At 47.5% G+C, this 25,810-nt stretch overlaps 1 protein-coding gene across 1 annotated transcript; it reads right to left on the bottom strand.

Moving 5' to 3' along the window:
- Positions 1 to 7,047: 7,047 nt before the first annotated feature.
- On the bottom strand, positions 7,048 to 22,127 carry LOC113833979. Its single transcript, XM_035438683.1, has 8 exons — positions 22,059 to 22,127; positions 18,266 to 18,413; positions 15,950 to 16,056; positions 13,279 to 14,644; positions 9,692 to 12,552; positions 9,098 to 9,283; positions 7,996 to 8,834; positions 7,048 to 7,891 (listed from the first exon to the last, which is right to left on the bottom strand). Exons 1-8 carry the CDS (start codon positions 22,125 to 22,127, stop codon positions 7,141 to 7,143), a joined length of 6,327 nt encoding a protein of 2,108 aa, XP_035294574.1. The 3' UTR covers positions 7,048 to 7,140.
- Between the last annotated feature and the right edge of the window lie 3,683 nt (positions 22,128 to 25,810).

The raw sequence follows: 25,810 nt of genomic DNA, 5'->3' as shown, positions 1-25,810 counted from the left end.
AGTTTTATGTATCGATAGATTCTTAAGAGAAGGTCCCTTCTCATCCCTAGTACCAGAAACATTAAGAAGTCTTATGCAGAGATTCTGGAGAACCGCAAAAGGTTCAAGAGAAGTAAATGCTCCACGCTCGTTGGAGAGTACCCATTGAAACCATGGCCAGGTATTTTTACTGCCTGTTCTTTGGGAACCTCCTGAGTTAGGTTATACTGGTACTTGCCAAGAGGGGGAGTAAATTCAAAACCTGGAGTTATCTGTTTAAGTTTGTGGTCTGGACTCTGACAAGGCGTCCAATGAGGAGGATAGCCTCAATTGGGTGCACAATAAGGCAAGACTTGTCGAGCAGTGGAGTTCTCTTGACTAAAGGGTGAATTTGAGGGTCGGAGCCCCTCCATCAGCATCAGAAATGTAGTGATATTTACATCTTTGGTCCCATTTGTACCAGTGCCAGAGCCAGAACTAGCGCCTGTACTAAACTGAGACAGGGCTTCAGTGAGCATAGCACTCGAGATCTGGTTATTAGTAAGGGGATCAAGCCAATTGCCAACAGAACCATTCTTCAACCAAATGCATGGGTTAGAATTATTAATAAGGGAGAAGCATAATGCTCCATGGAGAGAAATATTAGTGGCTAAATACTGGGCAGTGTCAGGATCTAAACTGACACAAGGCAAGCCCAATTCACAACTAGTAGAAAAGAAGACAGGCAAAACTTTAGATGTGCTATGAACAGGCAAGGGAATTGGCCATGCTTTCGCTATGGCCCACAGGATTTGTTCTCTGGCCTGGATCAGCCACGGTGTTGTCAAGGTCAGCAGCAGGATCAATATCGGAGGCTTCATCTTGTTTGTTGCACCTCCTCGTTAGTCTCTCTGGAATCCACACCGGGTCTTGCTGATCCTGAGGGAAAACACAAACAGAACCTCTCGCCCATGCTAACACCGGGTCCGGTCCATGCCATAGACCCGTAAGGATATCTTTCCATTTTACTTAGCCCTTCTGAGCAGGTGCCTGAGTCTGGTGCCTATCGGCAGCAGAAAGGCCTTGAGAATCCAAATTTAAAAAATTCAGAGTAAAGAGAGCCAAAGATAGTTGTTCCTTTGGTGTTCTACCATGGCCTATTCCCCCTTTTTGTTTTAATAAACATTCTTTCAATGTGCGATGGGCTCTTTCAACTATTCCTTGTCCTTGGGGATTATAAGGCAGGCCATGGTTTAATTGGACTTCCATCTGTTTACAGAAGGAGGTAAAAGATTGAGCTGTATAAGCAGGACCATTGTCAGTCTTTAATTGCTGAGGTTTTCCCCAGGCAGCCCACGCCTCAAGGCAATGTCCAATGACATTGGGAGCCTTTTCCCCACTCATAGGGGTGGCATGGATGATGCCTGAACAAGTATCCACAGACACATGGATATATTTAAGAGTTCCAAATCCTGAAAAATGAGTTACATCCATTTGCCAGATCTTCAAGGGCAATAACCCTCTGGGATTGACCCCCAGGCTAGGGGGGTGCAAGAAGGTTATACACTGTTGACAATTCAATACTATCTGTCTAGCTTCTGCTCGAGATAGCTGAAACCTTTGCTGTAAAGTTTTTGCAGATACATGGAATTGTTTGTGAAATTGCTGTGCTCATTCCATAGAGGAAGTGAAAAATACATATTCCCCTCTAGTACAGAGATCTACGATCTCATTGCCTTTTGATAGAGGTCCAGGCAAGTTGGTATGAGCTCTAATATGTTGTATGAAAAATTTCTGATCGCGATGCCAGATCAACTTTTGCAACTCCTGTAAGAGTTTGCAAACTGTACTGTTAGGTTTGATAGGTCCTGCAACCTCCAGGTGAATGAATAACAGCATTCACAACATATGCCGAATCAGAAATCAGATTAAAGGAGAACGGGCAATTTCTAAACACTTCAAGAACAATTTTACATTCAATAATCTGGGGGGAGCCAGGCTGATATTGAAATTGCACTGGATCCTGATGCTCTATCATATAGGCTCCACAGCCCGTCTTGGATCCATCAGTGAAAATGTTTGTGGCTCCAGCAATAGGAGCTGCTGCAGTCATTTTAGGAAAAATGACTGGATGTTCTTTAAAAAATGACATTAGAGGGTGTTTTGGATAATGATTATCTATTTCTCCTGAAAATCCACATCGAAGAATTGCCCAATCATCCACAGTTCCACAAAGTATCTTAACTTGTTGAGCAGTATAAGGGATTATAATCTTAATTGGTAGCCTCCCAAAATATTGAATACATTGCTGTATCCCATTTTGAGCCAAGTCAGCAACCGCTGCAGGATAGTATTCAATAGTTTTTCCTGGGGAGGATTTAGAATAAATCCATAGTAACAGACCATCTTGCCACAGCAAAGCTGTAGGCTGGGAGAATGTTGGAAGCACACACAAAAGAATATCCATATTTTCTATTAGCCGTTTAAGGCTGGCATTTTGTAATTCTGTCTCCACTTTCTTTAAAGCTTCTCTGGCTTCAGCGGTTAACTGCCTAGGTGAATCTAATGCTGAATCACCATTGAGAATATTATACAATGGTTTCAACTCATAATTAGGTAATTTTAAATAACACCTTATCCAATTTATATCTCCCAACAACTTTTGAAAATCATTAAGAGTTTTTAAATTATCTTTTCTAATCTCTATCTTTTGTGGAATAATTGTATGAGGGAGAATCTTAGCCCCTAGATAGTTAACAACAGTGTCCTTTGTACCTTTTCTGAGGCTATGACTAAATTATGCATCTCAAGCAATTTTACCAATTTTGTATATGCCAGTGTCCAGCAGCTTTGTCCACAGTCTCGGCCAGGTTCTGGCAGGCGGCAGGTTTCATATCTGAGCATCTCGCTCACTGGTCCAGGTGTGGGAACTGAGGTGCCTGTAATCTTCTTTTGGAGATTTTGGGTCATTGTCAGGATCTGGCAGTCTGTCTGACATTATAAACTTTAAAGATAACAATTTAAATGCCATATTCTGAAGATCTCTGAAGCATTAGAGGCCTGTTTGTCTGTTTTAATTACTTGCCTTAAGCACATATTAAGCATACAGGTGGCTAGGTAAGGTCTTATTTCTGTAAATAATTAGCACCTGCTCTAGAGAGGTATAGGTGATGCAAGCCCAGGGCAGGCACATCTAAGTGCCAGGATTCCTTAAACAGTAGCTTAACTTCTTTCTTAGGCAGGGTTTTTCTGTGACTTATAACAACCTTTTCTCTGACCTTCGATAACTTTCCTCTGACCTTCGACAACTTTCCTCTGACCTTCGACAACTTTCCTCTGACCTTCGACAACTTTCCTCTGACCTTCGACAACTTTCCTCTGACCTTCAACAACTTTCCTCTGACCTTCTACAACTTTCCTCTGACCTTCTACAACTTTCCTCTGACCTTCTACAACTTTCCTCTGACCTTCTACAACTTTCTGTAACAATCTTTTTCTAACAACTTGCTTTAACCCCCTGTAACTTTTACCGCTTGCTTTAGCTCTCTATAACCTTCTAGTTCATTTCTCTGACTTTCTTAGACATTCTTAGACAAATTTCCTTTTTTTCCTTTCCCTCTTTATTATTTAAGTCTTTTACAATTTTCTCTCATTTCTCAGTCAACATAAAAATTTTGTCAAAGTCTCTTTTACAGTTCTTAATAACTTTAAGGCCGTTTAGATGTCCTGGCGGGGGCTCCTCAGTCAATTCTCCCGGGGGAAGTACCTCAGGTGTCTTCTCTTTTATCTGAAATATAGTTTGGGGGTTAAAGGTATCATCCTGCGGCCAGCCCACATCAAAGGCTGGCCATTCTGAGGAACAAAGAGTAATCCATTTGCGTTTATGCACATCAATTACAAAACAAAGACCAAAGAACAGGTTTTCGCAGCGCGGTTTCGACAGAGAGTCGACAGGAAGAATTGAGAGGGGGGTCGAAGAAGGGGGCCCTCCTTCTTCGTCCCCAGTAAAGATTGCAAATCCCTCAAGCCGAGGGCCTTCTCCAAAGAGACTGGGAAGATGTCCAGTCATAGATCTAAGTTCAAAGTACAAATCCCTCATGCCGAGGGCTACAAACGCTACCAGGACATCTCCTGGAGCCGCGGTTGGGAGTCCGAACTCGTCAGTTCCTCCTCGGAGCCGCCAAATACAAATGTACGCAGCTGTGTACTACAAACGCAAGCGCAATACATAAAACGGATTCAGACAGACAGACAAGACGAGACAAGACAAGACAAGACAAGACAGCGGATCCGCACAACGCTTACCTCCCAAACGTGGGTCGGTGGTCCCTGGGCGGGGGTCTCTATCCCGGACGAGCCCCCAAATGAAAGACCCCCGAAGAGGTACTTTCGTAGAAGGAGACCCGCACCCAGGAATCAGCGAGACCACGAACTTGGATGCAAAACCGCAAGAGGCTTTATTGGAGATACGGGTACCCGGGCGACTTAGCTTCTGTGTGGCTAAGCGCGCCGAGCCAAGGGAAAGGGGTCCTTATATAGGGAAAAAGGCGCAAGCTAGAAGCAGGGATTCTATTGGATAATTCTAATGAGGCATTGTACAGAGCTATTCCCATTGGTCAATGTAAATGAGGCGCTATACAGGGTTATTCAAATGAGGCAAAGTATAGAGTCATTCAAATGAGGTGAAATACAGAGTCATTCAAATGAGGCAAAGTACAGAGTCATTTCTATTGGGTGGTTCAAATGAGACACAGAGCCATTCCAGACCAGCATATTCTCAAGGTCTGGTGTCTGGTACAACAGACTCAATTCCCCCCCTCCGCTTCCTGATGGCTGACCTTGGGGGTGGAGACCTTGGGACGGAGTGTTTCTCATCAGGCGGGGGCTCAGGGGCAGGGCCCAGGCCGGCTCACTTGGTGTTTGTTCTCGTGCCGGCTCACCTGGTGCTCGCCCTCGGGCCTCCTCGCAGGCTCCTTGCTCGGCCCCAGCCGCGAGGCGCGGTGCCAGGCGGGGCAGGCCGGGGGCGCGAGCCCTGCCGGGGTGAAGGCTTGGGAGGCCCCGGCAGCTCCGCGGCCCCCGTGTCCTTGGCCTTGGAGGCGGCTCCCCGCTCGCAGCTCCTGGACAAGCAGCACCGCTGCTCTCCCAGCTCAAGTTCCCCTTCCAGGCGCCGCCCGCGCTGCATTCTCCAGCCCCTGGCCGAACCCTGGCCCTGCCCTGCTCAGTCCCCGCTGCGCTGCCCTCGGTCAACTGCTCCTCCCGCCTGCTCCAGAGAGAACACCCAGCACCGGCACAGGCGGGGAAGACAGAGGGGCAGGGGGCATGTAGAAGCATTCCGAGCGGGTCTTTCACCTGTAGTGGCTCTCCTCAGTCCCTCGGATGACGAAGAGAGAGCCAGGTTTCGGGACTCTGCTCCTGGTTCTGATCCTCCATAGCCCCATATATTTGTGGGCCCTGGGGTCGTGGGCCCCGTCGTCCATTTTTTGGACGGGCTCCTCCATACCCCTGAACAAGAGGCTGTCCACTGATGTCTTTTACTGATCTACAATCCTTAGCCCAATGATTTCCTTTTCTACATCTAGGACATAAGCCAGGTTGCTTAGGGCGCAGAGCAAAGTTATTGACTTTAGTGTTTCCTCCCTCGGGGCATTGCTTTTTCAAATGCCCTTGCTTGCCGCATTTAAAGCAAGCTCCTGAACCTCCGCCTTTCTTAGTTAATTGCATCACAGCAGCTGCTAGGCCAGCATTAGTCAGCGGACCCCCTAACTCCCTACAGACTTTCATCCAGACTTCAAGGCCTTTACCCTTATATGGAGTTATTGCAGCCCGACACTCCTTTGTACACTGTTCATAAATCAGCTGTTTGATCAAAGGCATAGCAGCATCTGGATCCCCAAACACTCTTCCTGCAGCTTCTACCATTCTTGCCACAAAGTCTGAAAAGGGTTCCATAGGACCTTGTAATATCTTTGTAAGATTTCCACTGACCTCACCTTTGTTAGGCAGAGACCTCCAAGCCCTAATGGCTATTTGATTAATCTGATCATACACTTGAGGAGGATATCCTGTTTGTTGCTGTGCAAAACGTCCTTGACCAAGAAGCATGTCCACATCCCAATATTGATCACCAGCTGCTCGATTAATCGCACCTTGATCATTGGCAAACTCAATTTGGAAAGCTCTCCAATCCAAATATTGTCCTGGTGATAAGCAAGCTCTTACCAAATTCGTCCAATCACTGGGTGTCATACAGAAGCGACTGAGTGCTTCTACCTGGGCAATTGTAAAAGCTGCCGTCACCCCATAGGTGCGTACCGATTCTGCCAGAGCTTTGACTATTTTAAAGTCTATTGGTTCATGATATCTCTGTTGGTTACCATCTGTAAAAACTGGATAAGCCAGTGGTCGAGTAACCCGAAACTCAGTGCGAACCGTGAAAGACCCCCGAAGAGGTACTTTCGTAGAAGGAGACCCGCACCCAGGAATCAGCGAGACCACAGACTTGGATGCAAAACCTCAAGAGGCTTTATTGGAGATACGGGTACCCGGGAAACTTAGCTTCTGTGAGGCCAAGCGCCCCGAGCCAAGGGAAAGGGGTCCTTATATAGGGAAAAAGGCGCAAGCTAGGAGCAGGGATTCTATTGGATAATTCTAATGAGGCATTGTACAGAGCTATTCCCATTGGTCAATGTAAATGAGGCGCTATACAGGGTTATTCAAATGAGGCGAAGTACAGAGTTATTCAAATGAGGTGAAACACAGAGTCTTTCAAATGAGGCGAAATACAGAATCATTTCTATTGGATGGTTCAAATGAGACACAGAGCCATTCCAGATCAGCATATTCTCAAGGTCTGGTGTCTGGTACAACAGACTCAATTCCCCCCCTCCGCTTCCTGATGGCTGACCTTGGGGGCGGAGACCTTGGGACGGAGTGTTTCTCATCGGGCGGGGGCTCAGGGGCAGGGCTCCAGGCCGGCTCACTTGGTGTTTGTTCTTGTGCCGACCCACCTGGTGCTCGTTCTCGGGCCGGGTGTGCGGCGGGTGCCGGGGGAAGTGGAGGCCGCCGGGGGTGGGGATCGGGGAAGCCGCCGACAGGAGGAGGAGGAGACAAACTTGAGAAAGAAAGGGCTAAGGGGCAGGGGTCTTTCATTCCCCCATTTCTCTTGTAACTGAATGGAATCTTTCATTCAGAGGTCTCTGGATACTCTGGATCTATTTGCTTTAGCTGGTGGTATTGTTGAGTTAAGACTAAGGCCTGTACAACAGATAGTCGTTCTCTGATGAATTGAGTCATTTTGTTCAGAATGCAGGGACCAAATATGAGGATCAAAAATAGAATAACCAGAGGTCCCATGAGCGTGGATATAAGAGTAGTCAACCAGGGGGACTTAGCGAACCATCCTTCGAACCATCCTTGTTGAGACTCAAATAGCTGTTGCCTCTGTTTTAGCCTTTCCCTAAGTTTGGCCATGCTGTCCCTAACTATTCCTGTATGATCTGCATAAAAACAGCATTCTTCCTTGAGGGCAGCGCATAGTCCTCCTTCCTGTAGAAATAACAAATCTAACCCTTGTCTGTTCTGCAGGACTACCTCAGAGAGTGACGTCAAGGATTTCTCAAGTGCGCTTACTGACTCTTCTAGGGCCTGGATATCAGTATGCATGGCTTGCTGTAGAAGTTTGAAATGACTAGTTTCCTGTAAGGCAACCGTACCGGTCCCTATGCCAGCTGCTATACCTCCCATAGTTATTCCCCCTAATAATAGGGCCACGGTTAAGGACATTGGCTCCCTCTGATATCGGGTTGACTTTTCTAGTACCCTATAAATATATTCAGGTTGGTGATACGTGACTCTGGGCCAAAGTTCTGTCAATATACAAAAGTCAATAGTGGCATTGAGAACGGTAGTAGAGACGCAGGGGGTCAAACCAGTACTGCAAGCCCAATAAGTTCCATAGGGGGCAACAAGGTATCGGCTGTCCTGAGATAATGGCTCTGTTTGGTTACATAACTCTCCCTCATACATGAGGGAGGAACCCTGCCTATGCATAGCCCCTTTCCTGAGACCTCAGACAATGTGAGCTTGTGCTGCATAGCAGTTCCACAATTGGTAGGCGCTGAGGTTTGGTTAGAGTATTTACCCAATACTGCTATGCCTTCATAATATGGGGGCTGGGAAACTAGGCATAGCCAGCATTCCTGAGTCTTGCTGGGGTCTGAGAAATTGAGGGCCAAGTAAGCCCCTTGTACTAGTTCAAATAATCTGTCCCCTGTCCCTGGATATGGGGAGGTGGGGATGTGAACTGGAGTAGTAGTTTTGGATGAGGGTGTTGGCGAGGGTGGGAGATGGGGTAGAGGCCTATGGGGCCGAAGCCCATGAGGCTTGATGGGAGGTTTCTGGTCTGTCAGAACTGGGTTTGGGCCCATGGTTTTGGTGATAGTTTCTATTTTGAGTCGAATTTTGAAGATGGCCCCCCGGTCTGGTCCCGACAGGTACCAGCGAAGGCCCCAAACATATCCCTTCTGCCATTCTGTTGCTTTCTTACCCTTATCCGTAAAGGAAATGAGGAGAGGCATAGAGGTGGTACCGGTGGAGCCCTTTTGCCATCCTCTGGTTACCTGAATCTTGTCCCATGAGGATGAAGGCTTCCAGTAAGCATCCCCTGTTGTTTCACATACCCAAGCGGCACAGAAAAATTGTCCATGACCCCCACAAGTCTGAGTCTGCTTCCAGGCCCGTCCGTCTCTAGGACAGACATAAAAGTCCTTGCCCGACAGTTGGTCTTTGGCCCATTGACTGCTGCATCCAGGAGTGGTTTCTCTCGAACTTTGGAGTGACCTGCGCATTTGTGGCAAACTGTTGCCATTGCTGCAAGCCTTAGGGTAACAATGTGAAATGTCCCAGGTATCTAGACCAGCGACCAAGTCACAGAAATCGGGTGTCAACGTAGGCCACCATACACCGAGGGCATGGTTTTTGGTGGTCTCATAAATGACCTCCCCTTTCTGGGAAAGAACCTGCCGAGTTAACGCATGAATGGTATGGGGGCTGGTTGCTACATGGGGAGTAAACAGGCAAACAATCAATAGGAGGGTGTACGAGAGAGTCTTATTTTTAAAGGATTTTGAGTGCGGTGTACGGTCCATTCTGATGCAGTGGCTGAATCGGTGGGTCGGGCTGGTTTTACATGAGAAGCATGTATCCAAGCTGCAATGCCATCTACTTTGAGTGTGGTGGGGGTGGTAAGCAAAACGATGTAGGGTCCCTTCCAGCGGGGTTCGAGGTTCTTGGTCTGGTGACGCCGGACCCAGACTGTGTCCCCGATCTGGTAGGAATGGGGAATGGCAGGATGGTCCCTCTGGTCTTTATAAGCTTGAGCAAGGGGTTTCCAGACCTCCCATTGTACTAGTTGGAGGGCCTGTAAATGAGCTTGGAGAGAAGGGGAGTTAGCAAAATCTGAGACATCTTGATCAAGAAAGTTAATGATAGGGGTAGGTACTCCATGCAGGATCTCAAAGGGTGTGAGCCCTTGTGGTCCAGGGGTATTACGAGTGCGGTAGAGTGCTAGGGGGAGTAGGAGGACCCAGTCTCTAGTGCCAGTTGCAAGCGACAATTTTGTTAAAGTCTCCTTGATTGTTCTATTCATCCTTTCTACCTGTCCTGAACTTTGGGGTCTATAAGCACAATGTAATTTCCAATCAATCCCCAACAAGGTGGCCACTGACTGACTTACCTGGGAGACGAAGGCGGGCCCATTGTCTGTTCCCAGTACCTGAGGCATCCCATAACGGGGAAAGATTTCTTCAAGCAATTTCTTAGTAACGATCTTGGCTGTTTCATGTTTAGTAGGGAAGGCTTCAACCCATCCTGAAAAGGTGTCTACAAAAACTAATAGATACTTGTATCCATATTTACCTGGTTTAATCTCAGTGAAATCTATCTCCCAATGTGTTCCGGGCCGGTAGCCTCTGACCCGGTTCCCGGGAGGAAGCTTCAGTCTGGATGCGTTGACTCGGGCGCACGCATCACATTGCTCAGTTACCTGTTTTAGAATATCATTCTTCCCCAAAAGGAAATTGAATTCCTCTTCTCGTTCGAGGAGCTCCCGCATCTTCTTGGAGCTCAGATGTGTCATCTTATGTAAAAATGTCACTAGGTACTTGGTTACCCGGTAGGGGATGACAGTCTTTCCTTCATAAGTCCAATCCCCGTTTGGTTCCTTGGTGGCTCCCAATTTCTCTAGGGTTTGGATGTCTCTTTGTTCATAGTCCCATGAGGGGGAGGGATGGTCGTTGGTGGGCTCTAGAGCCAGGAGGTTAGTGGTGTCTGTGGTCAGGGCCGCCTCTCGGGCAGCCAAGTCTGCCCTTCGATTGCCCCTTGCTTCAAAATAATCCCCTTTTTGGTGTCCGGGGCAATGTATGATACTTAAGGCGGCGGGCAGATGAAGAGCCCTTAAGAGAGCGAGGATTTCCTCCTTATTTTTAATGTCTTTCCCTTCGGAGGTAAGCAGCCCCCTCCGTCTGTAAATTTCTCCATGTATATGGGCAGTGGCGAAGGCATAACGACTGTCTGTATACACGGTGAGCCTCTTACCTTCTGCCAACTTTAGAGCCTGCGTGAGTGCTATGAGTTCTGCCCTCTGTGCGGAAGTTCCAGGGGGGAGTGCCTGGGCCCAGACGACCTGATTCTCTGTGGTGACTGCCGCGCCCGCCCTTCGTTCTCCTTGATGCAAAAAGCTGCTTCCATCCGTGAACCAGATGTGGTCCGGGCTGGGTAGAGGCTGGTCAGTCAGGTCGGGTCTCGCCCCATGGGCCTCGGCCAGTACCTGTAAGCAATCATGAGCCTCGGGCTCCCCAGGGAGGGGGAGCAGGGTGGCTGGGTTCAGAGTCACCAAAGGCCCGAAGTGGACCCGGTCTTTGTCCAACAGCATAGTCTGGTAATGAGTCATTCGGGCATTAGTAAGCCATCTATCTGGAGGCTGTCTGATGACTGCCTCAACTGCATGAGGGGCATGTATGGTCAAAGGCTGCCCCAAGGTTAGCTTGTGAGAATCTTTTACCAGCAGGGCTATAGCGGCAATCATTCGAAGGCAGGGTGGCCATCCCGATGCCACAGGATCCAATTTCTTGGAGAGGTATGCAGTGGGCCTTCTCCAAGGCCCCAGTTTTTGGGTGAGGACTCCCTTAGCATAGCCCTCTTTCTCATCTATAAAGAGTTCAAATGGCTTAGCTAAGTCCGGTAGACCCAGGGCTGGTGATTCAAGGAGAGCCTTTTTGATGTCGGTGAAGGCTTTCTTTTGGGGCTCTTCCCATTTAAAAGCAACCCCTGGCCGAGTGAGGGGGTAGAGGGGAGCCGCCATTTCGGCAAACCCGGGGATCCATAGGCGGCAGAAGCCTGCCGTTCCCAAGAACTCTCTCAGTTGGCGGGGATTTTGTGGGGTGGGAATGTCTAAGATGGCTCGCATACGGGCTTCCGTTAGCCATCGCCGTCCATCCTTTATCTTGTATCCTAAATAGGTCACCTGTTTCTGACATATCTGGGCCTTCTTGGCGGATGCCCGGTACCCTAGGCTCCCAAGAGTCTGGAGGAGGGCTTGAGTGCCTTCCTTGCATTCCCCTTTGGTTTTGGCTGCCAGGAGAATGTCATCTACATATTGTAAGAGGATTAGAGCGGGGTACCGAACCCGGAATTCTGCCAGGTCCTGATGTAAAGCTTCATCAAAAAGGGTAGGGCTGTTCTTAAACCCTTGAGGTAGCCTAGTCCAAGTCAGCTGCCCAGAGATTCCAAGGGCCGCGTCCTGCCATTCAAAGGCAAATATAGGCTGGCTGGTGGGATGCAGGCGGAGGCAGAAGAAAGCGTCTTTAAGATCTAAGACTGTGTACCAGGTATAGTTAGGTGGCAATCCACTCAGCAAATTGTAAGGGTTGGGGACAGTAGGGTGTATGTCCTCTATCCTTTTATTGACTTCTCTCAGATCCTGCACTGGCCTGTAGTCATTAGTTCCCGGCTTCCTAACAGGTAACAAGGGTGTATTCCAAGGAGATTTACAGGGCACCAGAATCCCTTGTTCAAGTAACCTTTTAATATGTGGCCGAATTCCTTCTCGGGCTTCTTTAGGCATTGGATACTGTCTGACGGATGCAGGAAGGATGGCAGCTTTTAAGGTTACTATAATTGGGGCCTGGTTAATGGCAAGGCCCATTCCTCCTGTTTCAGCCCAGGCTTGGGGAAATTCCGCAAGCCAGTGGTCAAGGGTTTCCTGATTGTTCGAGTTAGTCCTCTTTTCATGGAGTCTATATTCATCTTCTATGGACATTGTCAAGATGGTAAGGGGAATTCCCTCTGGCCCTGTGACTTTGACTTCTGACCTCTCAAAGTGTATTTGAGCTTTTAATTTGGTCAATAGGTCCCGTCCTAGTAAGGGGTAGGGGCAATCTGGCACATGGAGGAAAGAATGCATAACCTTACCGGTCGCGAGCTGGAGCTGCCGATTTGTAGTCCAATGGTACTGCTTTCCGCCTGTAGCTCCCTGTACCCATGCAGTCCGGTGACTCAGGGGTCCAGGTGACCGATTCAGAACGGAATGTTGTGCCCCTGTATCGACTAGGACGGTGACCGGATGCCCCCCGACTTGCAGTGTTATCCTGGGCTCACGGGGGGGTTCCTGGCCCTGACTCCTCTAATCTTCTAGGTTCAGGAGGTCAGAAGCCCTTGGCCGTGGAAGCTTGGCCCGGGGGTTCTTAGGGCATTCTCTTGCCCAATGTCCTTTTTCTTTGCAGTAAGCACATTGGTCCCTGTCCAGGTGGGGCCCCCTTCTGTCATCCCTCTGTCTATTCTGTCTCTGGCCTGTCACTATTGTGGCCAATAGCCTGCTCATTTCTTTATTCTGCTTATGGTCTCTCGCAACCTCTTTTTCCTCTGCTTCCTGTCTTAGTCTTTCCTCTCTCTCCTGGGTTTCCTTCCTCCAGCGTTCTTCTCTTTCTGTCTGTGTTTCCCTCTTATTAAAAATACGTTCTGCTTCCTTCAACAAATCTTGGAGTGTATATCCCTATAAATTTTCTAGCCTTTGAAGCTTGTTTCTTATGTCCGGGGCTGATTGCCAAATAAAGGACATAGAAACGTTGGTGGCCTGACCTAGATCTTCTGGATTATAGGGAGTATACATCCTGTATGCTTCTTTTAATCTCTCTAGAAAAGCGGCAGGTGATTCATCCGCACCCTGTATTATCTGCTTCACCTGGGCCAAATTAGTGGGTCGGCGTCCTGCCCCCCGGAGACCCGCTACAAGCAACTGGCGATAGAGACGCAGATGGGTCCTACCTGCTTCGGTGGTAAAATCCCATTCAGGTCTTTCAAGAGGGCAAGCCGCATCAATTTCATTGGGCAGCTGGGTGGGCTGCCCGTTGGCTCCTGGGACATTCTTTCGTGCTTCTAGTAGCACGCGCTGTTTCTCCTCCGAGGTTAAGAGGACCTGCAACAGCTGCTGACAATCATCCCAGGTGGGTTGGTGAGTCGTGAGGACCGACTCTATGAGAGATGTCAGCCTCACGGGGTCTGCAGAAAAAGAAGGATTATTATTTTTCCAGTTATAGAGGTCCGATGCTGAGAATGGCCAATACTGAGGTTGGCCGTTCAGTCCAGTTCGGAGGGGCAAAGTGGTTGAATCTGGAACGGGCTGCTCCCTGCAACCTCTTAATCGATAAGTCATTGGTGAAGGGTCAGGGGCCGCTTCCGCCAAGGCGGCGGAGTCCAAGGCGGCGGAGTCCGCTTCTGCCTCTGGTGGGGGTGGCGGTGGCGGATATGGCGGGAGCTCCTCAGTTAATAGATCAAGCAACAGGTCTACTCCCGGGGGGAGTACCTTAGGTGTCTTCTTTTCTTTAGCCTTAGTTTCTTTCACCGCGGTAGGGTAAAGGTTGGAATGGGAAGGGGGGTTGGGAGGAATAGGTGTCAAAGGAGTGGGAGGTGTAGGGGCCGAGGGAATGGGTCGGTCGGAGCGGTTAGAGGGGGGAAGGAGAGAGGGGCCCTTGGGATGTAAGAAAGGACGTACCCAGGGAGGGGGGTCCTGAACCAAAGCCTCCCAAGTGACGATATAAGCCACTTGATCGGGATGCCCGTGTGGTCCAGGATCCATAATCTTCTCTTTTACCTGGAATATAGTCTGGGGGTTAAAGGTACCATCTCGCGGCCAGCCTACGTCAAAGGTCGGCCATTCTGAAGAACAAAGAGTAATCCATTTGCGTTTACGCACATCAACAGATTGGTTATGAGCATATTCCTGTACATCTCTCCAGTGCGAGAGTGTTAGGGACAAAGGAGTGGTGACAGTTTGCCCCATAGTTTCTAGACTTAGGAGGACACAAATTATAGCTACAAGACAAAGACCGAATAACACAGAACAGACTTTCGCAGCGCGGTTTCGACAGAGAGTCGAAAGTAAGAATTGAGAGGGGGTCGAAGAAGGGGGCCCTCCTTCTTCGTCCCCAGTAAAGATTGCAAATCCCTCAAGCCGAGGGCCTTCTCCAAAGAGACTGGGAAAATGTCCAGTCATAGATCTAAGTTCAAAGTACAAATTCCTCACGCCGAGGGCTTCAAACGCTACCAGGACGTCTCCTGGAGCCACGGTCGGGAGTCCGAACTCGTCAGTTCCTCCTCGGAGCCGCCAAATACAAATGTACACAGCTGTATACTACAAACGCAAGCGCAATTCACAAGACGGATTCAGACAGACAGGCAAGACGAGACCAGACAAGACAAAGCAGCGGATCCGCACAACACTTACCTCCCAAACGTGGGTCGGTAGTCCCTGAGTGGGGGTCTCTATCCCGGACGAGCCCCCAAATGAAAGACCCCCGAAGAGGTACTTTCGTAGAAGGAGACCCGCACCCAGGAATCAGCGAGACCACGAACTTGGATGCAAAACTGCAAGAGGCTTTATTGGAGATACGGGTACCCGGGCGACTTAGCTTCTGTGAGGCCAAGCGCCCCAAGCCAAGGGAAAGGGGTCCTTATATAGGGAAAAAGGCGCAAGCTAGGAGCAGGGATTCTATTGGATAATTCTAATGAGGCATTGTACAGAGCTATTCCCATTGGTCAATGTAAATGAGGCGCTATACAGGGTTATTCAAATGAGGCGAAGTACAGAGTTATTCAAATGAGGTGAAACACAGAGTCTTTCAAATGAGGCGAAATACAGAATCATTTCTATTGGATGGTTCAAATGAGACACAGAGCCATTCCAGATCAGCATATTCTCAAGGTCTGGTGTCTGGTGTCTGGTACAACAGACTCAATTCCCCCCCTCCGCTTCCTGATGGCTGACCTTGGGGGCGGAGACCTTGGGACGGAGTGTTTCTCTTCGGGCGGGGGCTCAGGGGCAGGGCTCCAGGCCGGCTCACTTGGTGTTTGTTCTCGTGCCAGCCCACCTGGTGTTCATTCTCGGGCCGGGCATACGGCGGGTGGCAGGGGAAGTGGAGGCCGCCAGGGGTGGGGATCGGGGAAGCCGCCGACAGGAGGAGGAGGAGACAAACTTGAGAAAGAAAGGGCTAAGGGGCAGGGGTCTTTCAACCGTACGCCACACTTCCAGACAGAAGGTGGAGCAACCAGGACCTCCTACTTCCTCTTTCGAGCAGTAGGGGGGAGGAGCGATAGGGTGGTGCCCTTGCTTTACAGTCGCCATTTTAGGGTGCTGTTTTTCTGATACTTTTAATGAATGTTTTTCCATGAGCTCAATAATATCTTCCTCCTCTTCCTCCATGATGACCTCATCCTCACTTATATCCTGCTCTGATTCTGAATCCTCTCCTGGTTCTTTTAACTCCTTCCTCAACTTTCCTAGAGAAGGATAGACTCGCTTCATATCCCTTTTCTGTTTCTCCTTTGTTTTCTCACTTTTTGACTGTTCTGATCTTTCTTCTTGGAGCATTTCAAGGGCAGCCTGTCCATTTGCTATAGCTTTCTTATTTCCCCCTTTGTCCTCTAAACAGCTGCGCACCAGGCGCCAAACCGGGCGAACACTCGGCTTCAACGTTCCTTGCTCCCAGGCAAAATCCAGGTCTTTCCCTAATTTATCCCAACTATCCACAGTGAGATTGCCCGAGGCTGCGAACCAGGGTGCAATGGTGTCGCATTCATTCAGGAACCTCTGTAATGTGGCTTTAGTTAACCTTAAATTTTTAGAATGAAGCAGCTCTTGAAGAGCCAGAAAAATTGGATGTGATTGTGACGATCCCATTGTGCTTTTGTCTTAGTTAGCGCGCTCCGAAGGTGTGCAAGTCGGATAACACCACCAGAAAACAAAAGCCCACACTGCGATGTTAAAAAGCAGCCAAATCACCACTATAATAGCGGGGTCCATTAACTTACTCTCACTCTGCAAGTTAAAGCAGAAGTGAGGTTTTTTACTTTCGGTTCGCTTTTGTCGTGAACAGTGTTGCTCCTTTCCGGAGACGTTACTGCCTCTTCCCCGAGGGCTTTGGTACTCCTTTACTGGAGACCTATCTCCTCTTTCCTGAGGACCTTGGTGCTCCTTTACCGGAGACCTATCTCCGCATTCACCTCGGACTTTACAGTTCCACTTACCTTGGGAACTTACCGTCGCCGCCCCGACTGTGAGAAGTTCTGATTCCCCGTACGGGCCACCACTTGCGGTGTCCACCCTTGACCAGCAAGAACGACGCCACACCGAGGAATCTTCTTCAACACAGTTTAATCGGGAACCTCTTTGCTTTCACAGTGTATAATGGCGGCGGCCCCGGGTCGAGGGAGACGGGGCCTGATATAGTCTACATCTACCAATCACCTAACCCTACGTGGCGCGCCAGGATAGGTTGTCTCCAAGCAGAATTAAGAGGATACATGACCTTTACCAAATTTGGAGGTGTTTACCACAGAGAGCGCTCGCCGTCGGGCTGGCGGAGGGCGGAAACCGGCGCCATCTTTTGGGTGCGGTATTCTGCAGCTCCCTACAGTATCATACTTGGTTCTTTCCTAAAATGCTTTCTAGAATCCATATGGCATTTATGCACCATGAAGACTATTGTTTTAAAATAAGGGTTTAATATTTAGGCTGGTGAGACAGGTAGGTGCAACCATAGTAATGGTTCCTTCTGCCATAGAACAGATGTCCGACTACGTTTTGTGGGGAGCACATAAGATTCCCATGGTTTTGTATAGTCAATATATCTGATGATGCTGAATAGTCTCCTCTAATTATAGAACTTGTCTACCTTCTTAGTTAGCGGTTTGGGTACATCTGGATCATTATCTCCTTATAGAATCTTACTTAAAGGATTTAAATCATCATTAGATGTTCCAAAAAAGGTACTTAACCAATGAATATTTTATAACAATTTCTAAAAAACTCATTTAAAGATTTTTAAACTATCTTTTCCAATTGCTATTAAGCATTAATTTCTTTAGAATATAACAAATGTCCTTAACAATTTTTCAGACTTATTTAAAGTCTCTGAGTAGCCTTTTCTAATCTAACCTTCGAAGCTGACAAGCTGATAAGACCTCATTTGCATCTTAGCTGACCTGGCTTAAATTGCATTTGCAAAGACAGATTCAGGCTGTGATTCTTAAAGGATGGCTATCTCCTGAGGCTTTTCATAAACCCTTTTTATAATCATGTATCAACTTTTATTTCCTAGATTTTCCTTTTTAACCATAAAAATTTAGTAAGACCTGTATCCTCTCATCAGCCAAATTTTATAGAATCATCCATAGATTCCTCATGTCTCTAAGCCAATGATATAGACTTCTGCTATCAGTTTTATTGACTATCTCCTAGGGCTTAACTCATTAATTTTTCCTCTTAAGATATTGACTGACTGACTGACTGACTGACTGACTGACTGACTGACTGGATGCTCTTTTTGACTAGGTTAAACTGATTTTGATATTTTTTATACTATATCCAAGGCAATGTAAATATCTCTCTAATCATATCCAAGGCAATTTAGGCATTTTCATTCATCTGCATTCATAAATTCACAATCACATCACACATCCAGGTGTGGCCACACCGTTCATTCATAACTTGCATACATCTCACATTTCTCCTTGTTTCTAGGTTATGATCAGTTTGTTGAAAAGAAAAATCCCTAATTGAAATTTCTCCTAACACAGCAGCTAAAGTTAATCCTTAAAATATGAGAATCCAAAATTTGAACAGATCGAAGCTTAAATATGTTGCCCTTTCTTCTCTGTAAGTCTCAAAAACAGTTTTTGTCTGGCTGTATCAATAGCATTTATATACATTGACTAGCCATCAGCCATGGCAGCATCTCTCAAGGCTGTAACTTACCCCCAGTTGGCGGGCTGTCCGCCGTCCCGTCAACATTTTTGTCTAGCCTGCCACAGACACCAGTAGGAGGTGGCACCAAGCTGCTGGCTGAGGGGCAGCAGACTGAGGCCACTGTCACGGCTGGCCTTGGTCTTGGCTCGACTATGCCCTATGGGCGGCTGAAAAATCTACGGCTGTATTTTGGGCACAAGCTTGATCCCCTATTTTCTCTTTTGTTGGGACTCTGTCTGACCTGGTGCCCTTCCTGAACATGTCCAAAACAACCTCTAGCAGGCCCTGTGTATTTCTTCCTCCCTATGCCTTGCTTCCTGAGTAGGAATAACATATTTTTAACTGAAGTTCCTGTAAGGCAGCCACCATCACTAATCCCTGAGTATAAGCTAGGTCCATATCTGAAAAAATCGTAATGAACTCGCCACATCAATCCTCATCCTGTGAGGCCTTAGCGTGGTCTGGCATGCAGTACCAGCATTCACATAAGCTAGCTGTTTTACCATCTAAGTTTTAACACCTGTGTCTCTAACTTTTTTGTATAATGTCCACACAGGCCTAGAAACCAATTCTGAACTAACTCCCTAGGTCCTTGTCTGCTCTCTATAACAAATATCCTCTTCCTGACCAGCAGGCCTTGGTTACCCGCTTTCAGTTTCCTAGGGGTGAGGCTTCTACAGCAATATTCCTTATCAGTCTCTGGGTAAAAATTGCAGTTGGTCCATACTGGACACAAGACATTTTCAGTTCCTTGAGCTTTTTGAATGGTATTGGCACATGTATCCTGCTATGTTCCCCTGAGCCTCTCTCTGTCTGATCCAAGGAAACCTGTAAATTTCTTTTCTCCTGTAAGCAATTTCACTAAAATTTCCAAGTCTCTTAGCTCTTGCTGAATTTTACCTTTGATTATTTGTCTTTGTGTATTCCCAGTTTAAAATGATGGAGGTGAAGGCTCCCTCCATCTTGGTACTTATTAATTCTCTCTCCCTGCTGATCCCAATCATTGGTCCTGTATATTCTTTAGCATCCTGCTGCCCCAAGTTAGGCACGGAGTTTTCTGTACTCCATTACATTCCTAGATATCTCCCGAGGTCTTGTGTGTATGCAAGGCTGCACCTATGTCTCCCAAGCCCCTGCAAAACTCGAAATGCTGCATCATGGCATGGCTTTTGCAAGCAGGAAGGATCCTTTTAAAACTTTTAAACTCTAAAATCTCCTGTACTTGCTTTCACTTTGTTTTAGCTCTCCTGGCTATTAAACTATACCCAAGTAAATAAATATACAATCATCTGACTAACAATTACCTGCCTGATTTCTCTAACTATATACATTTTACTTTCAGGGCTAACTTACTTCTCATTGCCATCTGGCTAATATTCCTGTTTCATATTTACAATTACCTGCACTTTTCATTCCAGAGTTAACACATTACATTTTACTACTTTATCACTTGACTGACATTTCAGTCTTGCATCTTCTTTGTGCATTTTCTCTTACTTTAAGGGTTAAATAATCCACTTTACCTATTTTTGTCAGCTGCTGGCTGACATTTTCCTATTTGTGTACATTTCTGCTTTAAGGGTTGAATAACCCGATTTAACTTTTTTTGTCAGCTACTGGCTGACGTCTTCCTATTTTATACTACATATATCTTTTTCCTATTTCTACAATTATATACAGATTTATTCCTGACTTAATGCTGTTCACTCACCACATTAGGCCACTTCTTTCTTCCTTTTCCTGTGTGAGCTTCTTCTCCAACCAGTTCGAGCGCACGCAATGACTATCTCTTTGAAGTGTCCAAGCCTCTGCTTTGTCCGTTTTTCATGGTGTCCATGGATTCTTCCCCTGTTCTCAGGTCTGGAGTTCGGGTGCCATTTTGTCGTGACCCAGCATGTCTCAGCCTTAATCCATGAGGTTCTACCTGAGTGAGGGTGTGTGGAATTGGAAGCTCCTAGCCACCCACCAGCGATAAATACCAAATACTGGCATCTTGTCATCTTCAGAAAGCTCTCAGTTCCATGTTGTAGAACTAGAGTCATTTCTTTATTAGCAATCTTTTCTGATGTTTCTTAACCATCTTGTCATAACCACTAGGGAACCATCTCCCTTGTTTCTCCTCTCTGCTCTTCCTGCTCCTACCTAACTCTCTTCTTCCCTGGTCATCCTTACACCAAGCATCTCAGCCCAGGTGAGGTCTTATTCAGATGCTTAGGCCCACAGAGATGCAAATAGGAGGCATTTTACCATGAGGATACAGTAAACAATAGTACCCTAGTGGCAATTAACAATATAATGGTGAGCTTTCCAGTGCCCCATGTATACAGGAGCTGGAGGCTGGGCCCCAAAATATTCTATAAGAGAATTTTTTGGTCCCCCACAAAGAAAGAAGGAGAAAAGGCTAGAAGGGAGGTCTATAGTTCCAGAAGATCATTTTGTCTGACCAGGTCTTTCCTCTCAGCACTCAGGAGTCAGAGGCACAACGAAGTATATGAGTAAGAGCCAGACTCATGTACATATCAAATTCCAGGCCCAGCAGAGTCACCTACCGAGACCCAGTCTCTAACATAGTAACAACAAAGTCTACTGAGCCTGATTACCTGATGTCAAGTCTCAGAACACACATGGAGGAAGGAAGAAAATGACACTCAGAACATGGGAAATAGCCCCTATATTGCAAGCATTTAGAATGCACTTCACTCAGCACACCCCCTGCAGTGCATGCTCTTTTCTCTCTCTCTCTCTCTCTCTCTCTCTCTCTCTCTCTCTCTCTCTCTCTCTCTCTCTCTCTCTCTGTCTTTCAGACACACACACACACAAACACCCTCAGACCCTCACACAGACACACACAGATACATACATGCATACCTTCATAACTACAGCACACATACAGAGAAATGAATGAAATGAAATATCGCACATTTTACTTGTAGTTAATCCACACTGACAAATAGTGTACAACCATAAACACTTTATTGCGTGATGAATGTACACCTCAATCTTGCCATGTTGACCAATGAAATCTTGATAAAAACAACCAAAAACCGATGTATGAAGAAGCGTTACAAAATGGAAATGCTTGTGCATCTTCAACATAGCAACAACATAGAGCTCTAATGAGTGGCAGATTTAACACATCACAGATCTAAAAACTACAAGGATTGACTCTCTCCCAAAGGAATATGTAGTGAAGTATGTGCGAGTGTTGGCCTGAATCTCCTCAATAACCCTGACAATATGTAGAAGTTAGGTGGCAATGCATTTGCTAGTGTGATGCATTCTGGATTTCAGGCAGTGTCTAAGAGCCCAGCAGAAAGAAAGCAAGTTCCACCCCCACTTGGCACGAGTGACCCTGTCCGAAGGAGTGGGAGGGTGCCTGTAAGATGTCCCCAGGCTCCATTGGCCCATTACATTCTAAGAGTTGGTCCTTTTCCAGAACATCCGCTAAGCTCTTGCAGGTGGAAATGTAGTTGCCATCAACGAAGGCTCTCACAGTCCAAGTCCCAGGGAGTCTCCCTTCCAGGAGATGGTGCAGAGACAGGCCATGCGTGATTGAGCCAGGCTCAAGGCGCTGATGTGGAGTCCCTCGGCTGCTCAGCTGGGCTCAAGATATGCTGGTCTCTGCTCTGCTCTGCTCTGCTCTACAATGGCTGACTGTCCTAAGGCCATGGGTGTCTGGGCATCCGGGCCTGGTTCACCAAGATGGTATTGACTGTGTGCAGCGCCCAGTGCAGTGCGGCCCCGGTGTGTGAAAGCTCCAAGAGAGCCAAACGCACTGTGAGACCCTGGGTTCTGTGCTGACCAAGGGCTCAGGCAGGAAGGCCTCTCCGGGGCCCCGCAGTTCTTCCAGGGCCACCTCCAAGGCACCCATGTGGGCCCTGACTCTGGACAGCAGTGAGAGCTCCCTGGAGCAGCGGGCTTCTGCAGAATCTTGTCTGGTCCTCTTCGGAGTGTTGCTTGGAGCTGCACGGGTGTCTTCACACCTTTTGCGCTTGATGGGCCTCACAAGAGATCGTGGGTGGGGCCTTCTGTTCTTCGACTTGTGGTTTGATTGCCCGGATTGGGAATCTGTGGCAGAGCGCTCGTCAATTACTCACTTTGGAGACCGGATTGCACTCAGCACCCACCGCTGCACCCGCACACCCACGCCAGAGGCTCCCTTTGGTTAACCCTCCCCAATGCAGGGCACATCCACCACCCTGTCTGTGCTCTCAGCTCATTAGCACTTGAAGCCCCATGGAGCCAGTGAGGAGCTGCCCCGCCCTCCCTCTAAAGTGTTTGCTCATGTCCTGAGGCTCTGGGGCCCTCACTGGCCAGCCAGGACCTACCTCTTGCCCAGTGTTGTTTTGTTGGGGTAGACTGGGACTTGGGCCTTCCTCTGTCTCTGGCGGGAGGTTGGCTTGCCCTGCTCTTGTCTTCAAGGTGACCCGTGGCGCGTCGGTGGTGCGGTCTGCAGAAGAAGCCACCCGAACTTTGCCTAGGTCTCTTCTGTCTGGGTTCCTTGTCCTCTCGACTCTGCCTTTTGTTTTCTGAGGGGAGAAGAGGTGATCAGTACCTGGTTCCTAAGCTTTCTCCTCAAGCAAGTCTGAGATGCCACTTGACAAGGCCGTGCTCCAAGACTGGCTTGAAGATCGCTCTGTTCCTCTGATAGTCCCCATTGCCTGTTTGCCAAGGCCTACAAAAGCTGGAGCTACATGGCATGTTCGCGAGCTAACTCTCCTGAACCTGCAGATGCCAAGGAAATCTCAGCAGCCAGCACAGCCACGGGCAAAGGACCAGAGACTCACCGCCGCCCCACCTCCACACCAACCCGGCCCACCAACAACCCTGGGTCGGACACCAACCTAGTTTGGAATTCCCCAGGGCACCCACAGTGCAGCCTTCCTCTTTCCTCGCCTCCCCCAGACCCGTCCCTTCTGTTTCCCTAGCCCATCAGTCTGTCAAAACACTAATACCATCCAAACCCTACCTTCTCCCCCTGGAGAGACCTCAGAGCTCCTGTCGGCGTTTTCCCCACTTTCTTCTCCAATCTGCTTTACTGGCTGCTTTGTGTCGATTAGAGAAGGGCTGAGGGTATCTGGAAACTTGGATACAGACTGCCCGACTTCTGTTTCAGCCATGTCTCTTGGTCACCAGAGCCTCACCGCTATCTGCCTCTGTCTTGCTGGGAGGGCTCTGGGAAAGGATCCTGATGGCACAGTTCACTCAATTTATAGTCTGAGCCAAGGACTTCCAGGAGCTTTGGCCACGCCTATCTACAGGCCACACCCACTGAAACCATTCAATGTCAATCAGGACTGTTCTTTCTGTTTCCTGAATTGTTTATCTCTCTCTGCCTTTCTCTCTCTTTCTCTCTCTCTGTCTGTCTCTCTCTGTCTCTCTCTCTCTGTCTCTCTCTCTGTCTCTCTCTCTCTGTCTCTCTCTCTGTCTCTCTCTCTCTCTCTCTCTCTCTCTCTCTCACACACACACACACACACAAACACACAGGCAGACTCACACACACTCACACCTGCTTGCAAGGACACACTCAGATACAAATATTGAAACCCACATAATTACAGCACACATACACTGAGAGAACTAATGAATGAAATGAATACTCTATGATTTATTTGTAGTTTATCCACACAGACAACAGTGTATAACCATAAATAGTTTATTGAGTGATGAATGTACACCTTAATCATGCTATGTTGGTCAATGATATCGAGTAAAAAATAAAACAAAAAACACTGAAACACCGATGGATGATGAGGCATTACAAAATGGAAATGCTTGTACATCTTCAAAATAGCAACAACAAAATGAGTAGCCAGACTTAACACATCACTGATCTAAAAACTACAGGAATTGACTTTTCACAAAGGAAAATGTAGAGAGGTGAGTGTGGGTGTTGGCTTGAATTTCATCAATAACCAAGAAAACATGGAACAGTTAGTGCACTTTGCTAATCTGATGCAGTCTGGATTTCAAGCAGTTTCTAAGTGCCCAGCAGAAAGAAAAAGGAAAGACAGAAAGAAAGAAAGAAAGAAAGAAAGAAAGAAAGAAAGAAAGAAAGAAAGAAATTTCAACCCACTGCTTGGCATCAGTGACCCTGTCCAAAGTAGTGGAAGGGTGCCTTTTGGATATCCCCAGGCTCCATTGGCCAATTTAATTCAAAGAGTCTGTCCTTTTCCAGAATATCCTGAAATCTCGTGCACTGGAAATGTAGTTGCCATCAGCCAAGGCTCTCTTTTCACAGTCGAAGTCCCCAGTGAGTCTTTCTTCAAGGGGTTGGTGCAGAGACAGGCCATGCATGATTGAACCATGCTCAAGGTACTGAGGTGGAGTCCCTCGGGTGCTCAGCTGGGCTCAAGACATGCTGGTCTCTGCTCTGCTCTGCAATGCCTGACTGTCTTAAGATCATGGTGTCCTGGCAGCTGGGTCTTGTTGAGGAAGATGGCATTGACTGGTGCATTGCCCAATGCAGTGTAGCCCTGGTGTTGGACTGCTATCAAGATGATCCCTATCTTACACAGAAAATCAGTTTCACTATATTGATAGAATTTTGCTGATTTGTCCAAGTAAGCAGGAAGTTGCAACCATTTTGAAGTCATTGGTAACACTTATGCATATCAGAATATGGAAAATAAATCCAACCTAAATTCAAGGTCCTTCTACCAAATGAAGTTCTTAGGAGTCCATTGGTGTGGGCCTTGCAGAGATATGTCTTCTAAGATCAAGGATAAATTACTGTACCTGGCTCTCTACTCCAAGAAAGAAGCACAACATTTAGTGGGCCTATTTGGATTCTGGAGTTAGCACATTCCTCACTTGTGTGTGTTTCTTTAACACTTACACCAATGGACTGAAAAAATTGTAACTTTCTGTAGGGCCTAGAACAAAAGAAGGCTCTTCAACAGGTTTAGGCAGCTGTTTCGGCTGTCCTGCCACTGGGACCATATGATCCAGCAGACCATATAGTACTTGAGGTGTCAGTGGCAGAGATGCTGTTGTGAGCCTTTTCAGACCACATTGATTAATTAGAGAAGAGATCTTTGGGATTTGGGGCAAGGCTCTGCCATCATCTCCAGACAAATATTCTCCCTTTGAGAGGCACCTCTTGGCCTGATATTGGTCCTCGGAGGAAACTGAACATTTGACAATGGGCTACCAAGTTACCATGAGACCAGAACTGCCCATCATGAAATTGGGTGTTACTGGACCCAAAAACTCATAAAGTGGGATGTGCACACTGTTATCAAGTGGAAGTGTTATATATGAAATTTTACATAAGCAGGTTCTAAAGGCACAAGCAAATTACATGAAGAATTTGCCCAAATGCCTGTTTTCTTCCTCTGTTACAATGCTGTCTGCTGCCAAACATGTACTGATAACCTCGTTGGGTGTTCCCTATGTTCAGGTGACTGAAGAAGAGAAGACTAGGGCCGGTTTACTGATGATTCTGCACATTATACAGGCACCACCAGGAAGTGGACACCTGCATCATTACAACTCCTTTCTGGAATAACTGAGAGATACTGGTAAAGGGAAATCTTCACAATGGGCAGAACT

This window comes from Cricetulus griseus, chromosome 2, assembly GCF_003668045.3.
Source record: "Cricetulus griseus strain 17A/GY chromosome 2, alternate assembly CriGri-PICRH-1.0, whole genome shotgun sequence".
NCBI lineage: Eukaryota > Metazoa > Chordata > Mammalia > Rodentia > Cricetidae > Cricetulus > Cricetulus griseus.
Note: the sequence above shows the minus strand (reverse complement) of the source record. Positions and strands in the feature narration are given on the sequence as shown.

Excerpts from the sequence above, each read along its gene's own strand:
- LOC113833979 (XM_035438683.1), bottom strand. The coding sequence starts at position 22,127 with ATGGGTGCCTTGGAGGTGGCCCTGGAAGAACTGCGGGGCCCCGGAGAG. Across the intron at positions 18,414-22,058 it reads CCTTCCTGCCTGAGCCCTTG|GGCATAGTCGAGCCAAGACC; the intron begins GTCAGCACAGAA and ends AGCCGCCCATAG. Across the intron at positions 8,835-9,097 it reads CCACTGCATCAGAATGGACC|GCTTGCAGCAATGGCAACAG; the intron begins GTACACCGCACT and ends TGTTACCCTAAG.